At 45.9% G+C, this 23,256-nt stretch overlaps 1 protein-coding gene across 1 annotated transcript in view; it reads right to left on the bottom strand.

The window, feature by feature from the left end:
- LOC311242921 (glutamate receptor 3-like) overlaps positions 1–23,256 on the bottom strand; it is a gene marked incomplete at both ends in the record, with an annotated part of 166,302 nt that overhangs the window by 19,990 nt on the left and 123,056 nt on the right. The window contains 9 exon segments of the mRNA XM_084331986.1: positions 1,495–1,701; positions 3,892–3,999; positions 7,394–7,498; positions 8,398–8,562; positions 8,564–8,566; positions 10,961–11,122; positions 17,232–17,242; positions 17,245–17,271; positions 17,274–17,283. Coding sequence (XP_084188112.1) covers positions 1,495–1,701; positions 3,892–3,999; positions 7,394–7,498; positions 8,398–8,562; positions 8,564–8,566; positions 10,961–11,122; positions 17,232–17,242; positions 17,245–17,271; positions 17,274–17,283 — 798 coding nt within the window.

The following is a 23,256-nucleotide window of genomic DNA, read 5'->3' as shown; positions in this document are numbered from 1 at the left end:
CAAAGCGTAACGTGGTCTAACTCAGCCCGCCCGGTAATCATCGACTAGATCCTCTTGATTCGTTTCCAGACGGTCTCAAAGATCAAGTTAATTTGTCAGATATAGACCTTAGTAGCGGGGTACTACAGGCTACTACTGTAGCCTAACCAGACAGACCTCAGTTAGCTCCACTAGAATTAGTATTAGGCCCTATCCTTTATTATTTCATCATTATCATGCTGGGAATAGACGGGTGAAACGACAACATTCTCATAATGTGCCGTGCGCAGAAACGTTGTTTGGATAATACATTTTCAGGAGGTTAATATTAAACTATGTAATTTGTGCATGCAGATGTAGGGTACAAGATGTGCACTGTGGTACAACTGTTGATTTTGAAAAGCTAAATGTTGACTTAATCAGGCTAAAACTGTGACTGGAGTGGAGCGCATTAACTAAGGGGACAACCAAGAGTAGACCACCTTCTAAAGGTACACCTTTCAGAAGATATACCTCGGCTAAGGAGGCTCTGGGGAAACAAAAGGAAGACCTTAAGGTAGAGCGTACGGCGCGCACCAGCACTAAGGAGGCTCTGGGAAACAAAAGGAAGACCTTAAGGTAGAGCGTACGGCGCGCACCAGCACTAAGGAGGCTCTGGGGAAACAAAAGGAAGACCTTAAGGTAGAGCGTACGGCGCGCACCAGCACTAAGGAGGCTCTGGGAAACAAAAGGAAGACCTTAAGGTAGAGCGTACGGCGCGCACCAGCACTAAGGAGGCTCTGGGGAAACAAAAGGAAGACCTTAAGGTAGAGCGTACGGCGCGCACCAGCACTAAGGAGGCTCTGGGGAAACAAAAGGAAGACCTTAAGGTAGAGCGTACGGCGCGCACCAGCACTAAGGAGGCTCTGGGAAACCCAGCCCAGACCTTTATGAAGCGAAACACATATGGATCGTATTGTTTCAAAGGCGCAACCCCACCACAACCACCATTTTGCAGTTGATTTTTTTTTTAAAGCCAATTTCTTGGAGTTGTAAATTTTTTCAACGCAGCATATCCATCATACACATCAAACAATGAACATAATTGCACAATCACTTCAAAGGCATATAATTTCTCATTCATCAAAGTGATCACAGTATGCCTGCCATATGGTCCCCGTCGTGTTTACGAACCTACCTCTGCATCGACCGCGGGAGAGAGAGAGAGAGAGGCACACATTTGTAGCCTAAGCAAAAACGAAGGATTAATTGCAATGAACAGCCCTGAGAAATGATTTCATTCTCCCCGTCTCGAGATGATCACCAACTCCTCAGTGGGGTTGAGAGTAAAACTCCCGCCCAGCTGAGCATACAGTACTCGTTTTAGGACTCCTGAACGCTGGTCCGAGCTGGCGAGTTTTAAAAAAAAACGAGTTGGTGACGACCTTGAGACAGAAGTAATGAGATCTCCTCTCATGTTGAAGTTCCTTGCAAACTGCCATGTAATCATTGAAAAATGCCGCTCCCAGTACTCACCCCGTAGACCAGTTCACCCACCATCCCGTTCCACGTCTTACTCTCGGGGTCTCGGGCTCCGTACTTCCCATCCATTACAATGGACAGTTTGTACTTAATTCCAACATGTTTGGCAATCTCAGAGGCTAAATCGACGCAGTAGCCTTCATATCTGTCATTTCCCTCCAGTTTCATAGAACTTTTCTTGTACATCACATAAGGAGCTTCCTGTTGATTCAAACACACACCGGTTTATTCGGACCCGCACTACGGATACACAAACACACCCACCCATTCAGCAACACATGCGCGCACACGTACACGCACATACAACTCATACGGGCGCGCACATACACAAACACACACACACACACGCACACACACACACACACACACACACGCACGCACGCACGCACACACACACACACACACACGCACGCACGCACGCACACACACACACGCACGCACACACACACGCACACGCACGCACACACACACACACACACACACACACACACACACACACACACACACACACACACACACACACACAAACACACACACACACATGGATGTGCAATCCCAAACTAATAAGAAGAAGCCACTACAACAGTACAACCAAGACCATGCAGACATGCGCAGATGAGGCACTAACAGACAGATGCAGTAAAAAGACACTGATATCAGCAGCATGATCTAGTGGTCACAACGCTTTCTCCAAGCGTTGGCGGCCAGCAGACACCAGGCCTGATGCACCCAACCCCTCAATTAGCCCACAAGGGCAACTCTGCGGTGCAATCAGGGGAGGTTATTAAGGGGGAGGGACAGTTAGTGTTTGTGTGTGTGTGTGTGAGGGGGTGAACAAGGGGGGGGGGGGGATTTGGTTTTTTTCCAACGGGGGCTGGGTGTCATCGGGAGGCAGGGTGTGGGTCGGCTCGGGGGTGGGGTGGGCGATGGGTCGATGGGAATGGGGTTCATAAAGTAAATGCCAGTGACAGGAGAGGGATCAGAGAGAGTGCCCGTAGTAACTCAACATACTGTATTCAAGCACATTGCACCAATGCGCAGGGAAAGGCTGTTTCATTCCAAAAAAAGGAAAACAAAATTCAAAAGAGAAAAAAATAAATAAACATAATTTGCTATCGGAGAAAAAAAAGATTAAAAATAACTGAACACAAATAACTCATGAATAAATCTCAAAAGGATTCCACGAGGAGAGTGTGGGAGCGTGCTGTTTCCCCCGCTCTCCTCCTCAAAACTCCAGTGCAGATTTTTCCTTTCCTTCATCACCATTATCAAACAAAAAGGACTCCGCTCCCGGAGAGAGCAGGCATATCGTCATTACAGCCATACACCATTAGAGTGCAAGTGCGAGAGCAATGGTTTGTTTGTTCCGTGTTGAGTGTATCCCCGTCACCTCAGCTCCATTAAGAACACATGTTTACCTCATCTGGAGAGCGCTAAACGCTTCCCGGTGCATTCGAGAAACGTTCAGGGTCGGCCTTTTGGAATCTAATTATTGCAGGAATAGCCGGGACCATTATCACTTCTCAAGACATTCTCCTTTAGCTTATATTTTTTCCCTCTAAGTCTGTGTTATTCTTGTTCGTTTGGTTGCCAAGAAGAAATTGAACGTGCCGGAACTCAAACTACTCTACGGGTGCCGTTTTTTTTTTTGGCAAAAAGGAAGACAGACTTCTGATTTGCTTCATGAGAGGCAAATGAGAGTAAATAATACATTTTTCTCCATGAAATCAGATTATGACTTGAGAAAAAAACACCAAGGAAAGCTGTCATTCCTCAACTAGAGGCGTACACTTCAACACGGAGCACCCGGAGGGTCAATACAAAATAGATTGGATAGAGGAGATAAAAAGAAAGGGAACAAAAAAAAAATAAAAAAAATAAAATAAAAAAAAAATTCTCATCCCTCCTCCAATACTAGTTAGTTTGCCTCACCCCCCCCCCCCCGGCGTGAAAAACCATTGCTACGTCATCCTCTAAGTCATTCCTCGCCCCCAGTCCATCCCAGTGTGTCATTGACCATTTACTTGATGAGGAGGACAGACAGGTCTACTTACGTACAGCATGTGATTGTATGTTTTTTTTTTTTTTTGGTTTTGATGGGAGTCAACCATTTATACCAATATTGTGATGTCACTGCTACGACAGGCCACTGAAGTATGGGAAATCAAACTGCTTTGACACCCACACGTATACAGTTGAAACACTCTCTTCTCTCTCTCGACGGACAACCCGACTGTTTCAACTTGTAGTGAGTGGATGGAAAGCAAACACAAAAGAGATGTGGTTCTACCCGCCCAGGACAGAATGTATCAATCGTCAGGAATCTTAACACCATGACCTTGAGTGGCAGAATACGGTGAAAACATTTAAAACTGGTGTCGGAAAGTGTACCATAATAGTAGTGACCACAATCGTTCGGTTTTCCACTGAGGAGGATTCATTGGTGACCTGCACGTCCATAATATTTACAAAGCGCTCGTACTCGTTCCAGTACCCGATCTGAAAAGAGAAGAACAGCGGTTGTTAATATTCCCTCCCTGTCACCCCCCCCCCCCCCCCCCCCCCCCCACACACCCCTCTGACTAGCTCGTCCGTTACGCTGTCTATCATTTGTAAAGAGAGCACAGAAACAGAATCAGATGAATTCGGTTGGGTGTCTTTTGCTCGCGCAAACAGAACGGCAACAACACACTGGTATAATACATAAAGGGGATATAGAAATAAACAGAAAACGGATTGGGAATTCAAAATATAAAACACGCGCACGCAGAGGAGTGTCGGGGGACTTGGGAGTCCAAACCGCAGTCGCGGGGAAAGCCACATGGCCGGGCTCGTTAAAACGGCACCGTATTTGGTGGACTGTATTAAGTGGACTGATGCCTCTGCTCTTGGGTTGGACCGGAATAGCAGTGGATGAGCAGAAGTAAACAAAAACAAAAACGCTGCTGTGGAATTCGAGCTGCGGTCCCTGCGATCATCACAGAGAATTCATTTTTGTGTGATGCTTAACAAGAGCTACAGTATAAGATAACCAGGTAACCTAAAGGATTCTGCTGTGAGCTGCTCCTGGGCAGTGGCTCAGCATACTAACATCAAACCCTCCCACCTTCAGCTTCCCAGGTTTTATGGGAACTGCGTTCATGCTCAATAATTCATAATAATTTTGCCAGCGCCTCTCTATGCTTCGACTCCCCACTCTTGCCACTGCAGTTACTCTCTACTCTGCTATACAGCTGCTTAAGTCAAACCAATGTCAAGTGTTTGTTTGCGCATCTGAAATAATAGCTGGTCTGGCTCTTGATGAAACGTGTTGCATATGTCGGCAGGCAGGCACCTCCCTTTCACATCTGGCAGACATTTAATTTCCTTAGATCCTTCCCGAAAGGTTTGGGGACAATCAGGTAGAAGACATTTTGCAGGACCAGGTGGTGGCGCTAAAGAGCGGAGAACCTCCCCGGGGAGTCCAGACTAGATGCGACGGCGGTTGTGGTTTTCTGCCGTCATTGTGCAGAAAGTGCAGAAAGCTCTACGGGTATGGTAGTGCCACGGTGAGGTTTGGGCACCGATGCCACCGGCCCGGGGGTAGGGAGATGAGTCAGGAGCACAGTTGCAGAGGCAAAAGCCTGATCTCACCATGAGCAGCGGGGACAGATACCAGCTCATACATCATTCCTGACAGCCACTGCTAAGGCCCCCTCATCCTCTGACTGTCACACCGGGGTGACTGGGGCTCCAGGTCCTGACAAACTACTGCCCTGCCTGTCTGCTCCTTCTCTCTTTTCTCTCCTTTTCTCCATCTCTCCATCCCTCTCGCCACCCCCCCCATCTCTCTCTCTCTCTCGCTCCCTCTCTCTATATCTCTCTCTCCATCCCTCTCGCCGCCACCCCCCCCCCCTCTCTCTCTCTCTCTCGCTCCCTCTCTCGCCCCCTCTCTCTCTCTCTCTCTCTTTCTCCCTCCCCCCTCTCTCTCTCTCCATCCCTCTTGCCGCCACCCCCCCCTCTCTCTCTCTCTCTCTCGCTCTCTCTCTCTTTCTCTCTCCATCCCTCTCGCCGCCCCCCCCCCCCTCTCTCCCTCCCTCCCTCTCTCTTCCCCCCCCCCCTCTCTCTCTCTCCATCCCTCTTGCCGCCACCCCCCCCCTCTCTCTCGCTCTCTCGCTCTCTCTCTCTCCATCCCTCTCGCCGCCACCCCCCCCCCCCCCCCCTCTCTCTCTCTCTCTCTCCCTCTCTCCATCCCTCTCGCCACCCCCCCTCTCTCTCTCTCTCTGGCTCTGGCTCTGAGGATGGCTGGAAGGGGCTGTACGATGCTAATTGGTGAAGTATGGGCTTAAGAGGGCTGGAAGGCAGGCAGCATAATCACACGTCACATCACACTGGGCCCACAGTGATCCGGCTAACGAGCGGAGCTGCGGAATGCGGGGCTGTCTCTCTGGAATCAGAGAGGTTGTGAAAGAACCAGAGGTCGTCATATGGTTCCGGTTAGCATGTGAGCTCTCCACTTGGAACCACCGTTGTGAAGACCAGCCAGGAGCATTCCTGGATCCGCTTTCCAGTAATTGGCTATTTGAATGGTAATTACTGTCAGAAGAGGAGTGAAAGTCATATCTGCTACATTCTGGGGACCGGGAATAGTCTGATGTCATTCTTTTGATAGGAGGGAACTAGCTAGATCAGATTGCAGGCTCTCCGGGGTAGCAGGGCGGACTTGTGGGGCTTGTGATTCAGGGCACAACTCATCACGCCCCAACCCTGCTGTATAACAAGGAGGAAGGAAATAAGACTCTCTCCGCTCTGTCCTACCGGCTTTGACAGTCCCACGTCCAAACGCCCGACTGCAGAAGCCTACAGTACTCTCACTGATGTAGGCAAACAACTGGCTTCCTACTCTCACTCACACAGACACACACAGACACACACGCACGCACGCACAGACACACACAGACACACACAGACACACGCACGCACGCACACACGCACGCACACACACACACACACACACACACACACACACACACACACACACACACACACTCGCGCACAGGCGCATGTACGCACGCACGCGCCCTTTCAAATGTAAGATGAATTGGCTCCAACAGAACCAAATAAAGCTTTGGAGTGCCAACACATGGTCAACTTTCATTGCCTATTTTGTGGGGTAGATGATCAGTCTTCTAAAAATGACATCTTGGCATGAGCTATCCCCATAACGAACTGCAATTCAGATAGATATAGGGACGCCGGGATGCCATATTTCACGGCTTTGACGTGTTGAAATAATGAGCTGCACCTTGCCGTCTGACAGCTGTTGTTGGTGGGTTTTTGATGATGAAACCCGGGGTGTTCCCGAACGGATCGGGATTTGATAGCGGGAGAGGCCGTATAGACTTGCACTCCCCCTCTCTGCCCTTCAGTCTGACAGACCTGGACGCGTGTATGCCTTCGACGACGGAACTGCATTTCCGCGTTCGGGTTTTGCGCTCTGATTGGCCAGGTCATGTGACATGTGCGCCAATCGTGGGACAGCAAGTTCTGCGCCTATTTCCGGGTCTAACAGCCTGCAAACTACCTGGCGTTCTATCGCCACGCTCTAAGACAAACTCTAACCTTAACCTACTTCGAAAGAGTGCCTAAGCTTAACCGTCGGAATCAGGGCAGGCGTTCTATCGCCATGCTCTAAGAACAAACTCTAACCTTAACCTTCTTCGAAAGAGCGCCTAAGCTTAACCATTGTAGGAAACTTGCGGTCCCATGATTGGGCGTACATGTCACATGACCAGAAATGACCTGGCCAATCAGATTCGCGGAAATGCAGTTATGTTGTAGAAGGCATTCAGGCGACCTGGACACCGTGTGACTGGATGGATGGTCAGAGCCGACCGCGCTCTTTGGTGCTTACCTTTCTCGGCCCACCTATTTTCATCTCGTACACGTCGATGGTGAAGTTGGTCCTGCGGCCGTAGTTGTCGAACTGGATGTTACCGGTCATGCCTTGGACCTGGACCTGTCACGTGAGGATGGTGAAACGCGGGGGGAGAGAGAGACGTGTCAGGCGGCATGAGAAGCTTAGAGGCAAATCGTCTTCATATATTATGGCTTGTATTAGCGGAGAGCAGCTGCTCTCTCTCTCTCTCTCTCTCGCGCGTCTATGGAGCTACTTTAAAGCATTCAGTCTGTTAATCAAATGATGGGGGCCGGATATGCTTTAATAAAATATGTGGGCTTATGGTAATGAGGAGGGTCTGGATTTGAGTGAGCTCAGTATATCTGGGGGGGGGGGGGGGCGGTGGGGAGGAGAATGCCATGGCTCTCCCCTTCTCTCTTTCAATTTCCATCTCTATCAGTATTTCCACTCCCGTCTCTCGCCGCGGAGAAAAATCTCCATCCTGACGAGTCATTTTAATCCCACGTCGTGTTCCGCCGTACCTCGTGCAAATAGGTGAGCGAGAGATCTGCCCCCCGACGGGGGTGAGATCGTTTCACTTGTTCCAATCAGAACCTTGAGCTTGTTACAAAGGTTTTCTTTAGACAAATAAAAGCGAAACGATGTTGAAATAGAGGCAGAGTGACCTGCCTAAATGTAAGATGTTGTTTGGTAATGTTACATCTTTTCACGTGTTCTCTGAAAATAAGCATTCTTCTTCCTTTTTCCTCTTTGCTGTTCTCAGCATGTCCCTCTCTCTCTCTCTCTCTCTCTCTCTCTCTCTCTCTCTCTCTCTCTCTCTCTCTCTCTCTCTCTCTCTCTCTCTCTCTCTCTCTCTCTCTCTCTCTTTCTCTGTCTCTCTCTTCTTCTCAATTAAATTAAATTAAATTCAATACACTTTATTGGCACGAATGTTAAAGGAAACAATATTGCCAAAGCATTCAACAATACAACAGTAAAAGATACTCTCTCTCTCTTACCGTTTTGAGAGCTCTCTCTATGTCGATGCCTTGGCTCCAGGGTACAGCCGGGTTGGCTAGACAGTCTCCGGCGCTGCCCCGACGCGATACATCCACACGCTGGCGCCGCAAGTACCGGAAGGCCTCTGCTATCACCAGGATGGCGTCGTGGGTCAGGGCAGACGTTGTACTTGTACAAGAGGGGAGAGGATGAACTTCAGAAGGATCCAAAGTGAATCACTGGAGCATCTGCATATACAGTAGGACGTCTGCTTTATTGAAGACTAATGTTTCGAGGCACTTGTGAGAATAAATAGAATAAAGAAATACTTGGACTTAATAGTGTAAGATCACAGCTGACTGGAGGGGATTATTGTTACTGTTGAGTGAAAACCTTCAGAATTATTATTATACATATATATATATATATATATATATATATATATATATATATATATATATATATATATATATATATATATATATATAATTTTTTTATGTATTTACTTTTATCTACTTATTTTCTTATTCGAAGTGAATATTTGCCATGGTTCTCTACATGGTCATCAGGTTTCATGACCCTGGGGCCTATGAAACCCATGACTCTTTCAAACATGTTATATATAAACATGCTATAAATAAGCCGGCATTAAAAAATATATACAATTTCTCAATTTCCGAAAAGTCCACTTATTTTCAGTTCTCGCCTTTCAACAGCGTTATGCGAATAGGGACATGAGAGGAGGAGGAATTACTGAAGAATGACATCACTGCTGTTAAAAAGATCAGTGAAGCCGCTTGATGACTTAAGCCAAAACATCTGTACATACGGCTGTATGACAGTGAGGTGAATGTGTAATGGTATGTGCAACGCTATTTTTACAGCTGTGGTTGTTGTTGTTGGATATATTATTCATAATTGGTGTGATGCAGTGTAATTTCACACTTAAAAATATAATATGTAACATTTCCGCATAAAAAATTTCAAAAAATTACTAGTCTTATGTTGTGTATTTTGTACTTGCATTATCCCAAATGTTCCAACAATGATAAAATCCTGATAAATATGTGAGTTCAATCATGATCCCATGCTCCTTCACGACATTATCAAACCCAGTATTTTGTTATTGTTTTCAGTGAGAAAACCCTAGCGGCAGAAAATAACATATTGTACGTTTAAAGTTGTGTAACCCCTGAAACACCTTTACGCGGATGACACAGTTGTACTGCTGATGCTGTGCAACTGGCCACTAAATATATACAACTCTCCTTTGACGCCCTTCAAGATGCACTTATTAGTCTTACATTTTTGGCAGTAAAACTCAATCCATGTTGTTTTCCAGAGCTTATTGTTTATAATGACTTGCATATATCTACTCTGAACGGTTCTGGAATCGAGAGAGTCTCAGAATAGAAATACCTTCGTATTTGGATTGATGAGGGATTTACATTTAGAAATTACATTTTTGCATAGAAACAGAGCCAGCTTCCCTATGACTAGCAGAAAAATAGTTGTTGAAGCAGTGTTGCTATCTGTTTTGGATTATGAAGATGTGATTTATAGACAATGTAGCGGCTTCCACTCTTACTCCCTTAGACTCTGGTTATCATTCAGCCATTAGATTTATCACCAGTGATAATTATGGTACTCACCATTGTATCAGAGAGACGTAACTTACATTGCCATCTGTTTCTTAATAAAGCCATACTTAGAGAATGTCCAAACTGTGCCTAGAGTTGCATTATCCCAAATATTTGATAGATTTTGGCTTTTGGCTTCTCTGCCCCTATACCTCATGGAATACCCTGCAGGCAACTCTGAAATTAGACACTCTAGTGTCTATGGGTCGGTTTAGAACATTGATGACCAATCACCACAATATGTAATTGTTTTAAAATTGTTACCTCGGTTTTAAATTTTAATCTTTAGATTTAAAATTATTTCGATTTTATGTCTGTATTTATTAACGCACTATGACACTTGTGAATGTAACATCTCAACGGCACCGTAAATGAGTTCAACTACTATTGAGTATACTGGAAATAAAGATTGAATGGATGAATGAATGATAATTGGAGCATTTGGCCAATGAGGGCACAGGGGCCAGTGGTTCAAGCTCTCAGTGTATCCCCCCCTCTGCCCGCCGCCGCCTGTTCTAATTGGTCAGGGCCTCGTTCCAAAGTTCCCCAGCGAAGTTCGAAAGAGAAATAGAACATTAATGCAAGGTCTGGTCTTCTACGCACTTTGCCTCCAGAACTTACTTTGACCTCCTCACCAGCCAGGGCTGGTTTGTTATCCACCACACCATGACAGAATCTAATTAAATGTCATTCAAAATCCATTTCTTTCTTGATCATTGTTTAATTAGATGTAAATTGGAGCTGAGATATAACCTTGCCTTGGACCGGCTGTCGATATATTGATCGCTGGGAGGGATGGGGAAGTGGAGAGGAAGAAACAGAGTGGAAGAGACAAAGAGAGAGAAAGACAAAGGCAGAAAGAAGAAGAGGAGGAGGAGGAGAAGAGATGATGGGTGTGTTCTTGCATTGCACCATGAAAGGCCTTCAGTGAAGCCAGTGCTACCTTCAGAGGAGTGTTCCTGGCCTCTGGGAATTCTCTTTCATCCAGCCTCTCCCAGCGCTGGATGAACTGCTGCACAATGGGGTTCTCAGGGTTGATTATCTGGAACCCAGAAATGTTGGCTCCACCGGCAAAAACCTTATCCAGGCTCACATTGGAGAATCCCTGAGAGCAGAGAGAGAGGGGAGGGGATGAGTCATGGGGAGGACAGAGGTCACGTCCAAGTTTATACAACTCAATGAGAGACCGATGTTGTTTAGTAGGGCTGCCCCCTCTTAGTCCACCGATACTGTAGTCGATCGAGTTTAAGTTGACCAATACTTTATTAGTTGATTAGTCATTTGAATGACTTTATAAGCACACACTTTAATGAGGTCATTCTGCAAACTAACAAAGTACTATCACTGTAACAATTTATTTAGTCGAGGACAGCCATATTGAGAGTAGCATACTGATAAAACATTTAGAACCAAACCAACATGTGGACGAACAAGGCATGTTATATAATTCTATTGATATAGTCTATAATGTATATAAGAACACAAAGTCCTTGCTTTTGTAAAAGTCGATCTATTGATAAAGATGTGAACCAAGCGAACACATTGGGTCTCATTCCCGAATATTTTCCAAAGAGTTCTCTTGGAAGACTTATCTTGGAACCGACTGAGACAGAATCTACGACAAGTTCACTGTGAGTCCCCAACGTGTGGGGAAGATGTCTTAAGTGGCTCAAACTATCTGAGCTGAGATGCCGCGATGAGGAATGTCACCAGTCTGAAACGTGAACGCGCATCCCTGTCCGAAGCTCCTTATAAGGCAGCCAATAGGGCAGTGTGCGGATGAAATCGCAAAAAGTCAATAGTTAGACACACCTGTCCAGCTCATTAGAATGCAACTGACGATGCAGCCGTGTGAAAATGGTGGCCGATATGCGGAAGCGCTTTGCGACCGATCAAAATAAGATTAGATTAATGTATTGTCATCATATATAGTACAGCTTGTGGTGCACCTGCCGCACGCGTACGCACGCAGTACTGTATAGCCTACGCGCGTAATGAATGAACACAGTATAGGCTTATATTATTCCAATGACTTGTTTCATTAGGAGAGCAGCAAAGACACTGCGCTGCCCGCCCTGTAGACCATAGTACAGTCCACCATGCAGTCCGCTCATATGTGTACAGTACTGTACTTACTGTACGTAGGGCAGAGCATATATATAGTATCTACTAAATCCTAATGAAACAAGTAACTAGAATAATACTGTATAAGTCTACTGTTCATTCATTAGACATGCCATACTGGCGCACACAAGACTTATGGAATATTAATGCAGTCTATTTCCACACGATTAGCTTTAGTTCTTATTTATTTATTTATCCACTGTCATTTGCAGTGTTGGTGTAGTAGACATAGTGTATTTCAATATCTGTTTTAATGATTAATGAGTCGTCGGTAGCTCAACATTTCTCTAAGTGTAAACATACCGTCAACGATCTCAAATAATATATGGGACTAGAGTTAGTACTCAGGCCAGCGCGAGGTGGAGACAGACACAAGTTGCTGTTGCAACGTGAATGTTATTATATCCACCTGTTCAATTGCATCGAACCTATAGGAATGAATGAAGAGAACGTTTTAACCTGTTTCCTCTAACCTCCTTACACCTACAGTGTTATTTCTGGTTTTATTAAAGTTGTTGTTTGTTGCTAAACAAGAGGCATGTTTCACAAGGATGCCCAATGTATAATTTGAAACTATTTAATTAAATATGTAAAGGGGCTCAATTAGCCCTAGAAATTAATGGGCATGTTATATGTTATAATATCAAGTTTCTGGTAATTTTGTTTTGTTTTGTATTGTTTATAATATAGATTGGTGTTAGATATAGATATATCTATATATATGTATAATTTATGATCTACTTTGATAGGTCATTCCTTTGGTCACATTGCACCGGCACACCTGCGTTGTGATGTAATCTCCTGCCGTGTCATGTCATGTAATTACCTGCCAGGTGTATTTAACTACCATCTTGAATGTATTTCCATTGCTAGCCATAACACTGAAGAAGGACATTGTCCGAAACATGTCTGCTATCTATTCAGGCTGCCATTAAAAACATTGAAACTGAGAGTGCTACCCTGCTTTTTGATATACTGAACTTTATGGGATTGCAGCACCCAGTGTGAGCACTTGTGAGCGCGGTCTAACTTGACTATATTGATTAATGATACATTTGAAGGAATGCAAGTTATAGCTATATCAAACAAATGTCTGTCCCATTGTACCAATCATGTTGGCTATAACCTGCATTCTTTCAAATGTATAATTAATCAATAAAACAGATATGTAACAAATAATAAATACAAATTCCACAGAAGGCATTCAATAATTATTATTTTCAATCATTTCACAATAATTGCATAATTGTGTTTGAATATCTGAGTAATTAAAGTAATTATACATTTGTCCAAAATAGCTGGTTCAGATATGGTTAATCCAGTTGCCCTGTGATCAGATGAATCCATATTATTTATTTTTCCGACATCCGCATAATTTCTTATCGTAGCTACAAATATTGTCATATTTATTTTAATTATGATTAAGTAATTAATTCCAAGGAGGCCTGTATAGGGTTGACATGAAGGAATCACTATGATTCCTCCCGAATAAAGCCATTAAGAACATGGAGAACACAGTCTGTCAAGTTAATACAATTTTCAATCAGTCAATCAATCATAAGTGTGCTCCTCAGCTCCTAGCCGTAATATGTCTTAAATTGGCAGAAATTTGCCTGAGAGCAATTTTTTTTCTCGTAAATCCGTTCGGGAATGAGACCCATTATTGACAGAACAAAGTAAATGCTCCATTCTGAAAACGAACACTGCGTGTCCTCCAGCACATTACAGATGGGAATGTTTCTCCTCACACTTGTCGGTGAAACTTCTATTCGTCAGCGGATAAACAGTATGTCACCGAGCACGGCGAAGTTCACGTCATATCGTATAAAAAGATGAGACGAATGTGTTTCAATCGGTTGGCCTATTTTCCATCTGATGGCTTTGCCACAGGAAAAAAACAAACATATTGTAATATATTTTGACAACTCTGTGGCTCTGACTGTCATCAAATTACACGCTGCAGCCTAGGGCCATGTCATAGTGTGCTTTCATTCTACAGTCAATTTGCTGGTTTTGAAGTGCAGCGCTGTGATGGGGAGTACAAGGGCATGTGTCTTACTACTGCATAATCACATCTAGTGAAGCCAGGGACACAGCAGAGCGGGAACAGCAGGTGAGGGGACGGTTAGCCTCCACCCTCAAACACACACATGCTAATATTAGGCCATATTGACACATATATCTCCCCAGGCTCCGATAAGGGCTGAAAAGGTCAAATCTCTCTAAAAGTTGTATGATGAGTAAACCGACATTACATATGAAAGATAAGACGACCTGAAGAAACCAACCGTGTCATGGTAGCTTGTCGGGAAGGGGGCTAATACGTGGGGGGAAGGGGGGTTGTGAGCAATTTCCATAACAGAAATGATTACAAAATGTATTTTTTAGATGGTATTCCTCAAGGTCTTGGTGTCTTACTGTGGTATTTCGTAGGGATTTTTTCTTTTTTTAAATCATGTTTATCAATTCTTCAGTGGTACATTTTTTTAAAGATTTTCCACCAAATGTACAATAAGTATGAGCCATAAGAATAACCATCATACACTTACATCACAATATTCTAAGCCCTTATACACCTTATCACCAATACAAAATGTGAATAGGCACCTAACAAAAACACAATGATTAATTACAGCTTTATGACTGGAAAAACGTGACCCACAGTGCTGAGCTGCATCTGAAATTAATCTTCAGCTTCCCAGCCTTCATATTATGTAATGTATAATGGGTCTTTGGTGGGTCTCTAACGGTTAAAGCGGCATTTTCGCCGATATTTAACCTGAATCCGGCTCAGCTCTGTTGTGAGCAGGCCAGACCGCGGAAATGTCTGGGCCCTTGAAAAAGGTCCAGCTGTGAACGGGCCCTCCCCAAACCCACTTAACTCACATCATGTATTAAACATCAAATTATCGCTGGCCTCCACGGGCCAAACCCCTGCAGCTGGGCCCCAGAAAGCGATCCCTGCCCTCATGGGTGGCCCTGGTCGTGAGGAGGATGTGATAATGAGACTCAACCCTTTCACTACCACACTACAGCAGGTTAACCTTTCACTACCACACTACAGACGGTTAACCGTCTGTAGTGTGGTAGTGAAAGGGTTAACCTGCTGTAGTGTGGTAGTGAAAGGGTTAACCCTTTGTCGTGTGGCGGTGAAAGGGTTAACCTTCTGTATTGTCGCAGTGACAGGGTTAACCCTTTGGTAGTGTGGTAGTGAAATGGTTAACCTGCTGTAGTGTGGTAGTGAAAGGGTTAACCTGCTGTAGTGTGGCAGTGAAAGGGTTAAGGCATAAAAAAATATATTGTTTGTTTCCTGTTGGTTGTCAGTTAAGGCCATGGGTAGGTACTAGGTAGGGAATTTATTTTATTTAATTTTTTATTTTATTCTTTCCCACAGCGACTATGGATAGGGAATTTCTTTATTTAATTAAAATGTTAAAATTTTTAAAGGTGACATGCATTATAAATGTCTTTTTTCAGTGTCTAGCATTGTATTATAGTAATAGGAGTTAGTATCAATGTGTTTCTAAATACCATATTGGCGGATTGCCGTCATTCAGGTCATTAATTTCCTGGTCCATTTTAATCAGGTTGTTCTGATTTGACTCGCATGGTGACGTCACGTGGCGAGGATGGAGCGGATAGTGATCCGATTGGCTCTGTGGTTGTAGCGCACCAAACAGGGTTTGACAGAGAGCGAGCTAGAGAGAGAGGGAGAATCAGATAGACCCTCGCGACAGAGCACACATACACACACGCGCGTCGCGCTGTCGTCTCTCGGTCTGTCTCTCTCTCGGTCTGTCTCTCTCTCTCCCCCTCTCTATCTCTCTCTCTCTCTCGATTCGGGAGCATTACTAACCCCCCATCTATAGTGCGCGGCACAGTGGAAGACTCCCTCAAACGGGAGAGGGGAGAGAGAGAGAAAGAGAGAAGGGGACCTGCATATCTCACACAGGCAGCTGTGTTTACACAGTGCTCTTTTGATTGATTGATTGAACAGTTTATTAAACAGATTGCAGAATGGGTACAGTACAGTACAGCTCAATACATACAATTGTTAAGGGGATGCAGACCAGAGAAAGACTTTCGTCTTGTTTACATCAGGGTCCCCCATTTTCAATTCATCATAAAAATCTCTCTCTGTCTCTCTCTCTCTCTCTCTCTCTCTCTCTATCTCTCTCTTTCCTCTCTCTCTCTCTCTCTCTCTCTCTCTCTCTCTCTCTCTCTCTCTCTCTCTCTCTCTCTCTCTCTCTCTCTCTCTCTTTTTTTTCTTTTAGGCCTAACCCTTTGCCATGAAAGGCAGTGAAAGGGTTAACCTTCTGTATTGTCGCAGTGAAAGGGTTAACCATTTGGTAGTGTGGTAGTGAAATGGCTAACCTTCTGTAGTGTGGTAGTGAAAGGGTTAACATTATGCAGTGTGGCAGTGAAAGGGTTAACCCTGTGTCGTGTGGCAGTGAACGGGTTAACCCTTTGGTAGTGTGGCAGTGAAAGGGTTAAAAACCTACCGACATGTTCCTGTGTCTCGGGAGCTCAGCCGCCAGAGGGGCTGCAGACACCGCTTCCTCAACCATTTCTTCAACTCTCCCCGAGTTGGGCCTCTACTAGAGCTGAAAACAGCGGAGGAAAGCGCCTACGCTTGCTCACCTCGGGGGGCGTCGGCGTTAGCCCAGCTCTCGAGACGTCGCACGCTGGTACGTTTTTATTATTGATGGATTATCGCGTGACCTCCTCACAACAGAACCATAGGATTCAGGTTGAAAATCGGTGAAAACGGATCTTTAATTTGTGCCTAGATGGACTGCGTGCAGCAGGGGGTTAACAATAGGGTGGTACTTTCCAATTACAACCCCCACAGAGAGAGAGAATAAAGACTTAACATTTACACAGAAATAAACAAAGACGGATACAAAACACATTTCCCTGTTTTTTTTCCCTATCACACTACAGACCCTAATCCCTTCATTGCGCATACACATTTCTATTCGTGGTTGAATGAAGGCAGAGGTGGTGTATGGCTTAGCCCCCTTCCCCGCGCCGCAATAAAGCGGGTTCCACTCTCTCCCCCCGGGCGGAACGGCTCGGTTGTTACTCACCAGATTTGCAGAATATAGTGATAGCCACGGCTATTCTTCCCAGGGTCACGACCTGAGGGAGAGAAGATCGATACAGTAAGCCAACCATGAGATGAGAGCCAAGAGGCACAGCTCCTGCGAGCGGCAACAGTAATCTCTCTAAATGTGCTAACGTGCTGCCCGCTAGCATGAAGGGTGCTATTGAAGTCGAGGAAAAAAACAACATAATGAAATCTTCAACAGGCACAACACAATGGAGAGGGAACAGTTAGGAGGAAGTGTTAATTAATGAGGAGTCGATAACGAGGGGGGGGGGGGGGGGGGGGGGGGGGGCTAATGTTTCTGAACATTCCGCGGCACCCCTTGAAACGTTCCGCTCACTTTGAAGTCGTTTTTCGAGGCGCAGACCTGTCTGTGTGTGTGTGTGTGTTAGTGTGTGTGTCCCCAAAAACGGCAAGTGAGGGATAGAAAGTAATTCAAAGGAATCCACAGTTAAGTTGTAGATCTGCCTTTTGCTTTGAAAATATCACACCTTCGAAGAAGCATAACACAGCATTGTTTCAACCCACGCAGCGTGTCTGAAAATAGCGAGCAGTATTCCGGGGCCACTCCATCACTGTGGTTTGACCATATGCTTTGTTTTATTCTGCTTTCTCTCTCTCTCCTTTGTTCCGACCCGCGAGATTAATCCAACAGTGGAGAGCCTAAATCAAGCACGATGCTTTCCGTAGATTACAGACCGGTCGTCACACTTATCTGGACATGCTTTTCTGCTCAGCCCTCACGAGATCTGTTATTTATGCGTTCCCAGTCTGCCACGGACAGACTTCTGGGCGGTTGCCATGCTGCAGAGATTGACAACCCGTGTCTCAGTTTTCATCTGTGTTCTACAAACACAGCAACACGAGCGCAGCGCAGCGAAATCAGCGTGTTTGCACATGTCCTGGCTCCGGCTCCGTCACAATAGCAAACAGTCAGTTTGTCAATTGTGTTTGTGTGTCTGCACGCTGTAGCCGGAGGATTTAGCTGCGGTGTTTGTGTCTGCATGCTAGCCGGAAGGTTTCAGTGTGGCTGGAAGTTATACATACAGTAACATACTGTATTTGTTGCCATGGATAATTATAGTGGTTCTCAACCGTTTCGGTGTGTGCGACCCCTAAAATCAGAGAGATACCCGTTCACGATCCCCTCTACTGTACATAGTTGAACAGAATGGTGAACTTTGATACATAATTGTAATTTTTTATTTCCACTTTTCAGAATATATAACTTGATTAATATTTGGAGGAATAATTGGAGGAAAAAAAGCATATATACCAAAGATTATAAACATGATACTGTATTTGTATATCCTTTCATGACCCCCCCCCCCCCCCAAAGATCATCAATCTTGGAGAACCACTGCCGTAGATAATTGAAGAACTTCCCTCTGAACAGGAGAGCGACATCTCTCCTTTAAAATTTAAGATTTGTTTATTAAGGACAATGCAAATGAATGAACATCATTTACATGTGTATGCATAACATCACAGCATGATAAGGACGTAAATATGCCGGGAATAGCACAGGGCTAATTTCCACCCGTAGTCCTAGTCCTAAATCTGTTTTTGAAGAAGATTTCGGTGGGCCACTGTGGATGAACTGTGCGAAGGACATGATCTACCACTTCCATTACAGTTCCTTTACTCAGACGAGGCTGGAGCTGAACTGACCTCCACCCACTGCTATAAGCTCTCAGTCTGAACAACTCCAACACCCATGACGGGCAATTCATAACGTTCTTCCGCGATTTGTACGTTTGTAAAATGTAAAATGTAAAATTTCATGAATGAATGAATTCATTTATTCAATACATGTTTTACATATGAAATACAGATACAATTCCTATTCAAAACAGAAGCAGAGGTTTCTTTTGTAATGTGAAGATGTTCTTCACATTAGCGCCCTAACGGCATCCTTCCATCAGTATCCTTTAAGATTAAGTGACAATAGGCTCCATGAAAAGCCTATCTTTAGCAGAGGTCCATTGCAGTAAATGGTAAATGGTGCATTTATATATCCCCTTTTATCCGGAAAATTGCTTTACAATTTGTTCCTCACATTTGACCCATTCACTCACACGTTCACACACCGACGGCGGAAGGGCGACCATGCAAGGTGCCAACCTGCTCATCGGGAGCAGTGTTAGGGGTTAAGTGTCCTGCTCGAAGGACACTTCGACACGCTGCCCGGGAGGAGTTGGAATCGAACCAGGAACCTCCGGATTACCAGACGACTGCTCTACCTCCCGAGCCACTGTCGCCCCTTGCAGTGGCAGCTGATCCTGAAGCGAGGTCACATGGTCTGCTGTTCCCGCTGAATGTTGGCTCTGCTGCTCAGTACCCACCCCCCTCCACCCCCCCTGCACCCCCCTCCACCCTACGCTAACCTTGGCTCCGACCACAGGCCTCCACATACAACTGCCCCCGCAGAGCTGCATGGAGACAAAGCCCACTCTCCACATGCAGCCTGCAGCTCACAGCCAGCCTGGCAGCCGCCACCACAAAGCAACCTTGAGCTGCGGCACAGTGAGAGCCTAATGACACAGAAGCACACAGAATCTCTGGCCAGAACGTCTCACTTCCTGTTGAACTTTTTATTCGCCTGGGAGGGTCTCGGCTATGACGGGTGAGGTTAAGGTCAAGGTAAGGGATAGGTTTACTGTATGTCAGCCACTTTTTAAGGTGGGAATTATGACTAGCTACGCTATCGCTGCTCGGCCAACGAGTAACCACCCCCGTTCCAGATCACAGCCAACATGCTTCCGGAGGACGGGATCTAGACATTACCTTTTTAATTAGGCAGAGTACAAGAGCCATAAATTACCTCCTGTTGAGATGGACGGATATCATGGTTGGCAGAGAGGGTTATTCTCAGGAACGCTACAGTCTACACAGCCCAGTCCTTTGGCTAGTAAAGGCAGGGGTTACCTTCATAGTAGTGGTCGATTTCTATTCCAATTACCTTTTTGAAATTCCAAAAATATACGACCAATATATTATAACAACGTTCCGACATTTACAATGTACAATACAATCAGATATTTACAAAATAATACAACGTTTGAAATGGCTACAGACAAAACTAAATGAAATAGTAGTATGCCTTTTATGTCAAAGCAGATTTGTCTAAATTGGGAGTATTGACATTTTAATTCAATCCGGTCCTAATGTATGATCCGGAGGACGAGAGCAGAGCTTCAAAGCGGGGTTGTGTACATGAACATGCAGCGGTCCGCGGCGCGGTTACAGACCCCTGACAATGCTAATGGGATCTGGCTAATCAGCTTTGCCTTGGAGTGGATATGGCACGCTGTATTTATACCAAAAGCAGAGTCCCAGATGATTTTGTATTAACTTTCAAATTATTATTATTCAGAGAGCCTTGGGTTTACAAATACTCCTCTACTCTCTCTTCTCCCTCTCTGTCTCCCCCACCTTATTTCACTCCCTGCTCTCCCTCTCTATTCTCCCTCTGTTCTCTCTCTTCTATATCTCTCTTCCTCTATTCTCTATACCCCCTCTCTTCTCTCCCTCTCTCTTCTCTCTTCTCTCCATATCTCTCTCTTCTCTCTCTCTCCTCTCTATTCTCTCTCTCCCTCGTATCTCTCTCTCTCCTCTCTATTCTCTCTCTCTATCCCTCTCTCTCTTTCCTCTCTCTCTCTCTCCCCTACACTCTCTCTCCTCTCTCTCTCCTACTCTCTCTCTCTATCTCTATCTCTCTCCCCTACACTCTCTCGTGTCTCTCTCTCTCTCTCTCTCTCTCTCTCTCTCTCTCTCTCTCTCTCTCGTCTCTCTCTCTCTCTCTCTCTCTCTCTCTCTCTCTCTCTCTCTCAGCATGATATTCCTATATTTCCTCACAGAAGTTGAAGTAATAGCAGGACGTCTATCTCCATTGACCCTCTCCGCTCACAGCTCCTCCGTCTCGTGTTCTCCAGAAGAACGAGGGAGCTTGTGTTCCCCAGCAGAACGAGGGAGCTTGTGTTCCCCAGCAGAACGAGGGAGCTTGTGTTCCCCAGCAGAACGAGGGAGCTTGTGTTCCCCAGCAGAACGAGGGAGCTTGTGTTTCCCAGCAGAACGAGGGAGCTTGTGTTCCCCAGCAGAACGAGGGAGCTTGTGTTCCCCAGCAGAACGAGGGAGCTTGTGTTCCCCCAGCAGAACGAGGGAGCTTGTGTTCCCCAGCAGAACGAGGGAGCTTGTGTTCCCCAGCAGAACGAGGGAGCTTGTGTTCCCCCAGAAGAACGAGGGAGCTTGTGGTTCCCCAGCAGAACGAGGGAGCTTGTGTTCCCCAGCAGAACGAGGGAGCGTGTGGTTCCCCAGCAGAACGAGGGAGCTTGTGTTCCCCCAGAAGAACGAGGGAGCTTGTGGTTCCCCAGCAGAACGAGGGAGCTTGTGTTCCCCCAGAAGAACGAGGGAGCTTGTGTTCCCCAGCAGAACGAGGGAGCTTGTGTTCCCCCAGCAGAACGAGGGAGCTTGTGTTCCCCAGCAGAACGAAGGAGCTTGTGTTCCCCCAGCAGAACGAGGGAGCTTGTGTTCCCCAGCAGAACGAAGGAGCTTGTGTTCCCCCAGCAGAACGAGGGAGCTTGTGGTTCCCCAGCAGAACGAGGGAGCTTGTGTTCCCCCAGAAGAACGAGGGAGCTTGTGGTTCCCCAGCAGAGCGAGGGAGCTTGTGGTTCCCCCGGCCTGTTGTTTTTCTCCAAAGCCTGATGGGGACAGACAGCGGTGTTGACCTTCACTTCACCCGCGATGAGTCTCGCCGGCTCGCGCGCGGGTTCCGCCGGACAAGGAGCGCCGCATGTGAAAGTACAGTGCCGCATTTAATATCCAATAAACGCCCGTCCATTTTCTCCTCCGAGGCTGACCTTTCTACCGCGAGGGTTTGCCACGGGCACCGAGAGGCTCGGTGAAAAGGGTAGGTCCCCCGCAGTTTGTAGATATCGGACAATTCATCCTGTGATGGAACAGATCACTGGGGAAATATTCATCCTCAACCTGACCCTGAACAATGAAAGTCCACTGCAATTTGTTTCAGCTAAACTAAATCATGTTATGGGAATACAAATGTTTTGTTATGGTTTGTAACCGACCCCAATCGCACAACACAAGACAGGTATGATGGTTTGCCAAGAAACAGATATTTATTGAGAGAAAGGGAAAAAGGGCACTGTCCCTTTAAGGGAGAACACAAATACAGGAATATAACAAGAGGGGAAAAACTAGGTGCCTTTAAGAGGCGGGCAGGAAAAGGGAACACTAAGGGAAGGTTAATGAACGCTAGGGGAAAGTTAAAGGAACACTAGGGGAAGGTTAAAGGAACAGAGGAACTAGAGACTAGGAGAAGTCGGGACAAGGAGAGCTAGGGAACAGGAGAACTGGGGACTAGGAGAACTAGGGACAAGGAACTAGGTGGAAACTAGAAGGGGAGAACTTGGGACCAGGAACTAGGTGGAACTAGAAGGGGAGAACTAGGGACAGAGGGGACTGAGGCCCGCGGAGGCGGGCTGGGGAACAGGGAGGAACTGGGGACAGAGACCCGCGGAGGCGGGCTGGGGACAGGGAGGAACTGGGGACTGGTGGGAAAACATCTGGGCCGCTCTGCAGAACAGAGGAGAGGGTTAATATTCAAAAGGGAACAAACAGAGCAGATGCAGAACAGTCCAAATAAACAAAGAAAACAAAGTAATAATATCTTCGTGTGACAAACACACAGGGGGAGATGTAATGTCCAAAAATACTATCTAAGTGAGAACAAAAACAGAGTGGGAGATGAAATGTCCAAACTACTAACTAAGTGAGAACTAACGGAGGCAATACGCTGGGTGAGTGACATCACAATCAAAACTCACCCAGGCGTATGCGTAATGGTACAGGAACAGCAGCGGGAACGGGGGCAAGAGGCATTACGCTGGGTGAGTGACATCACAATCAAAACTCACCCAGGCGTATGCGTAATGGTACAGGAAACAGCAGCGGGAACGGGGGCAAGAGGCATTACGCTGGGTGAGTGA

Source organism: Notolepis coatsorum (assembly GCF_963971535.1).
Source record: "Notolepis coatsorum genome assembly, chromosome: 16".
NCBI lineage: Eukaryota > Metazoa > Chordata > Actinopteri > Aulopiformes > Paralepididae > Notolepis > Notolepis coatsorum.
Note: the sequence above shows the minus strand (reverse complement) of the source record. Positions and strands in the feature narration are given on the sequence as shown.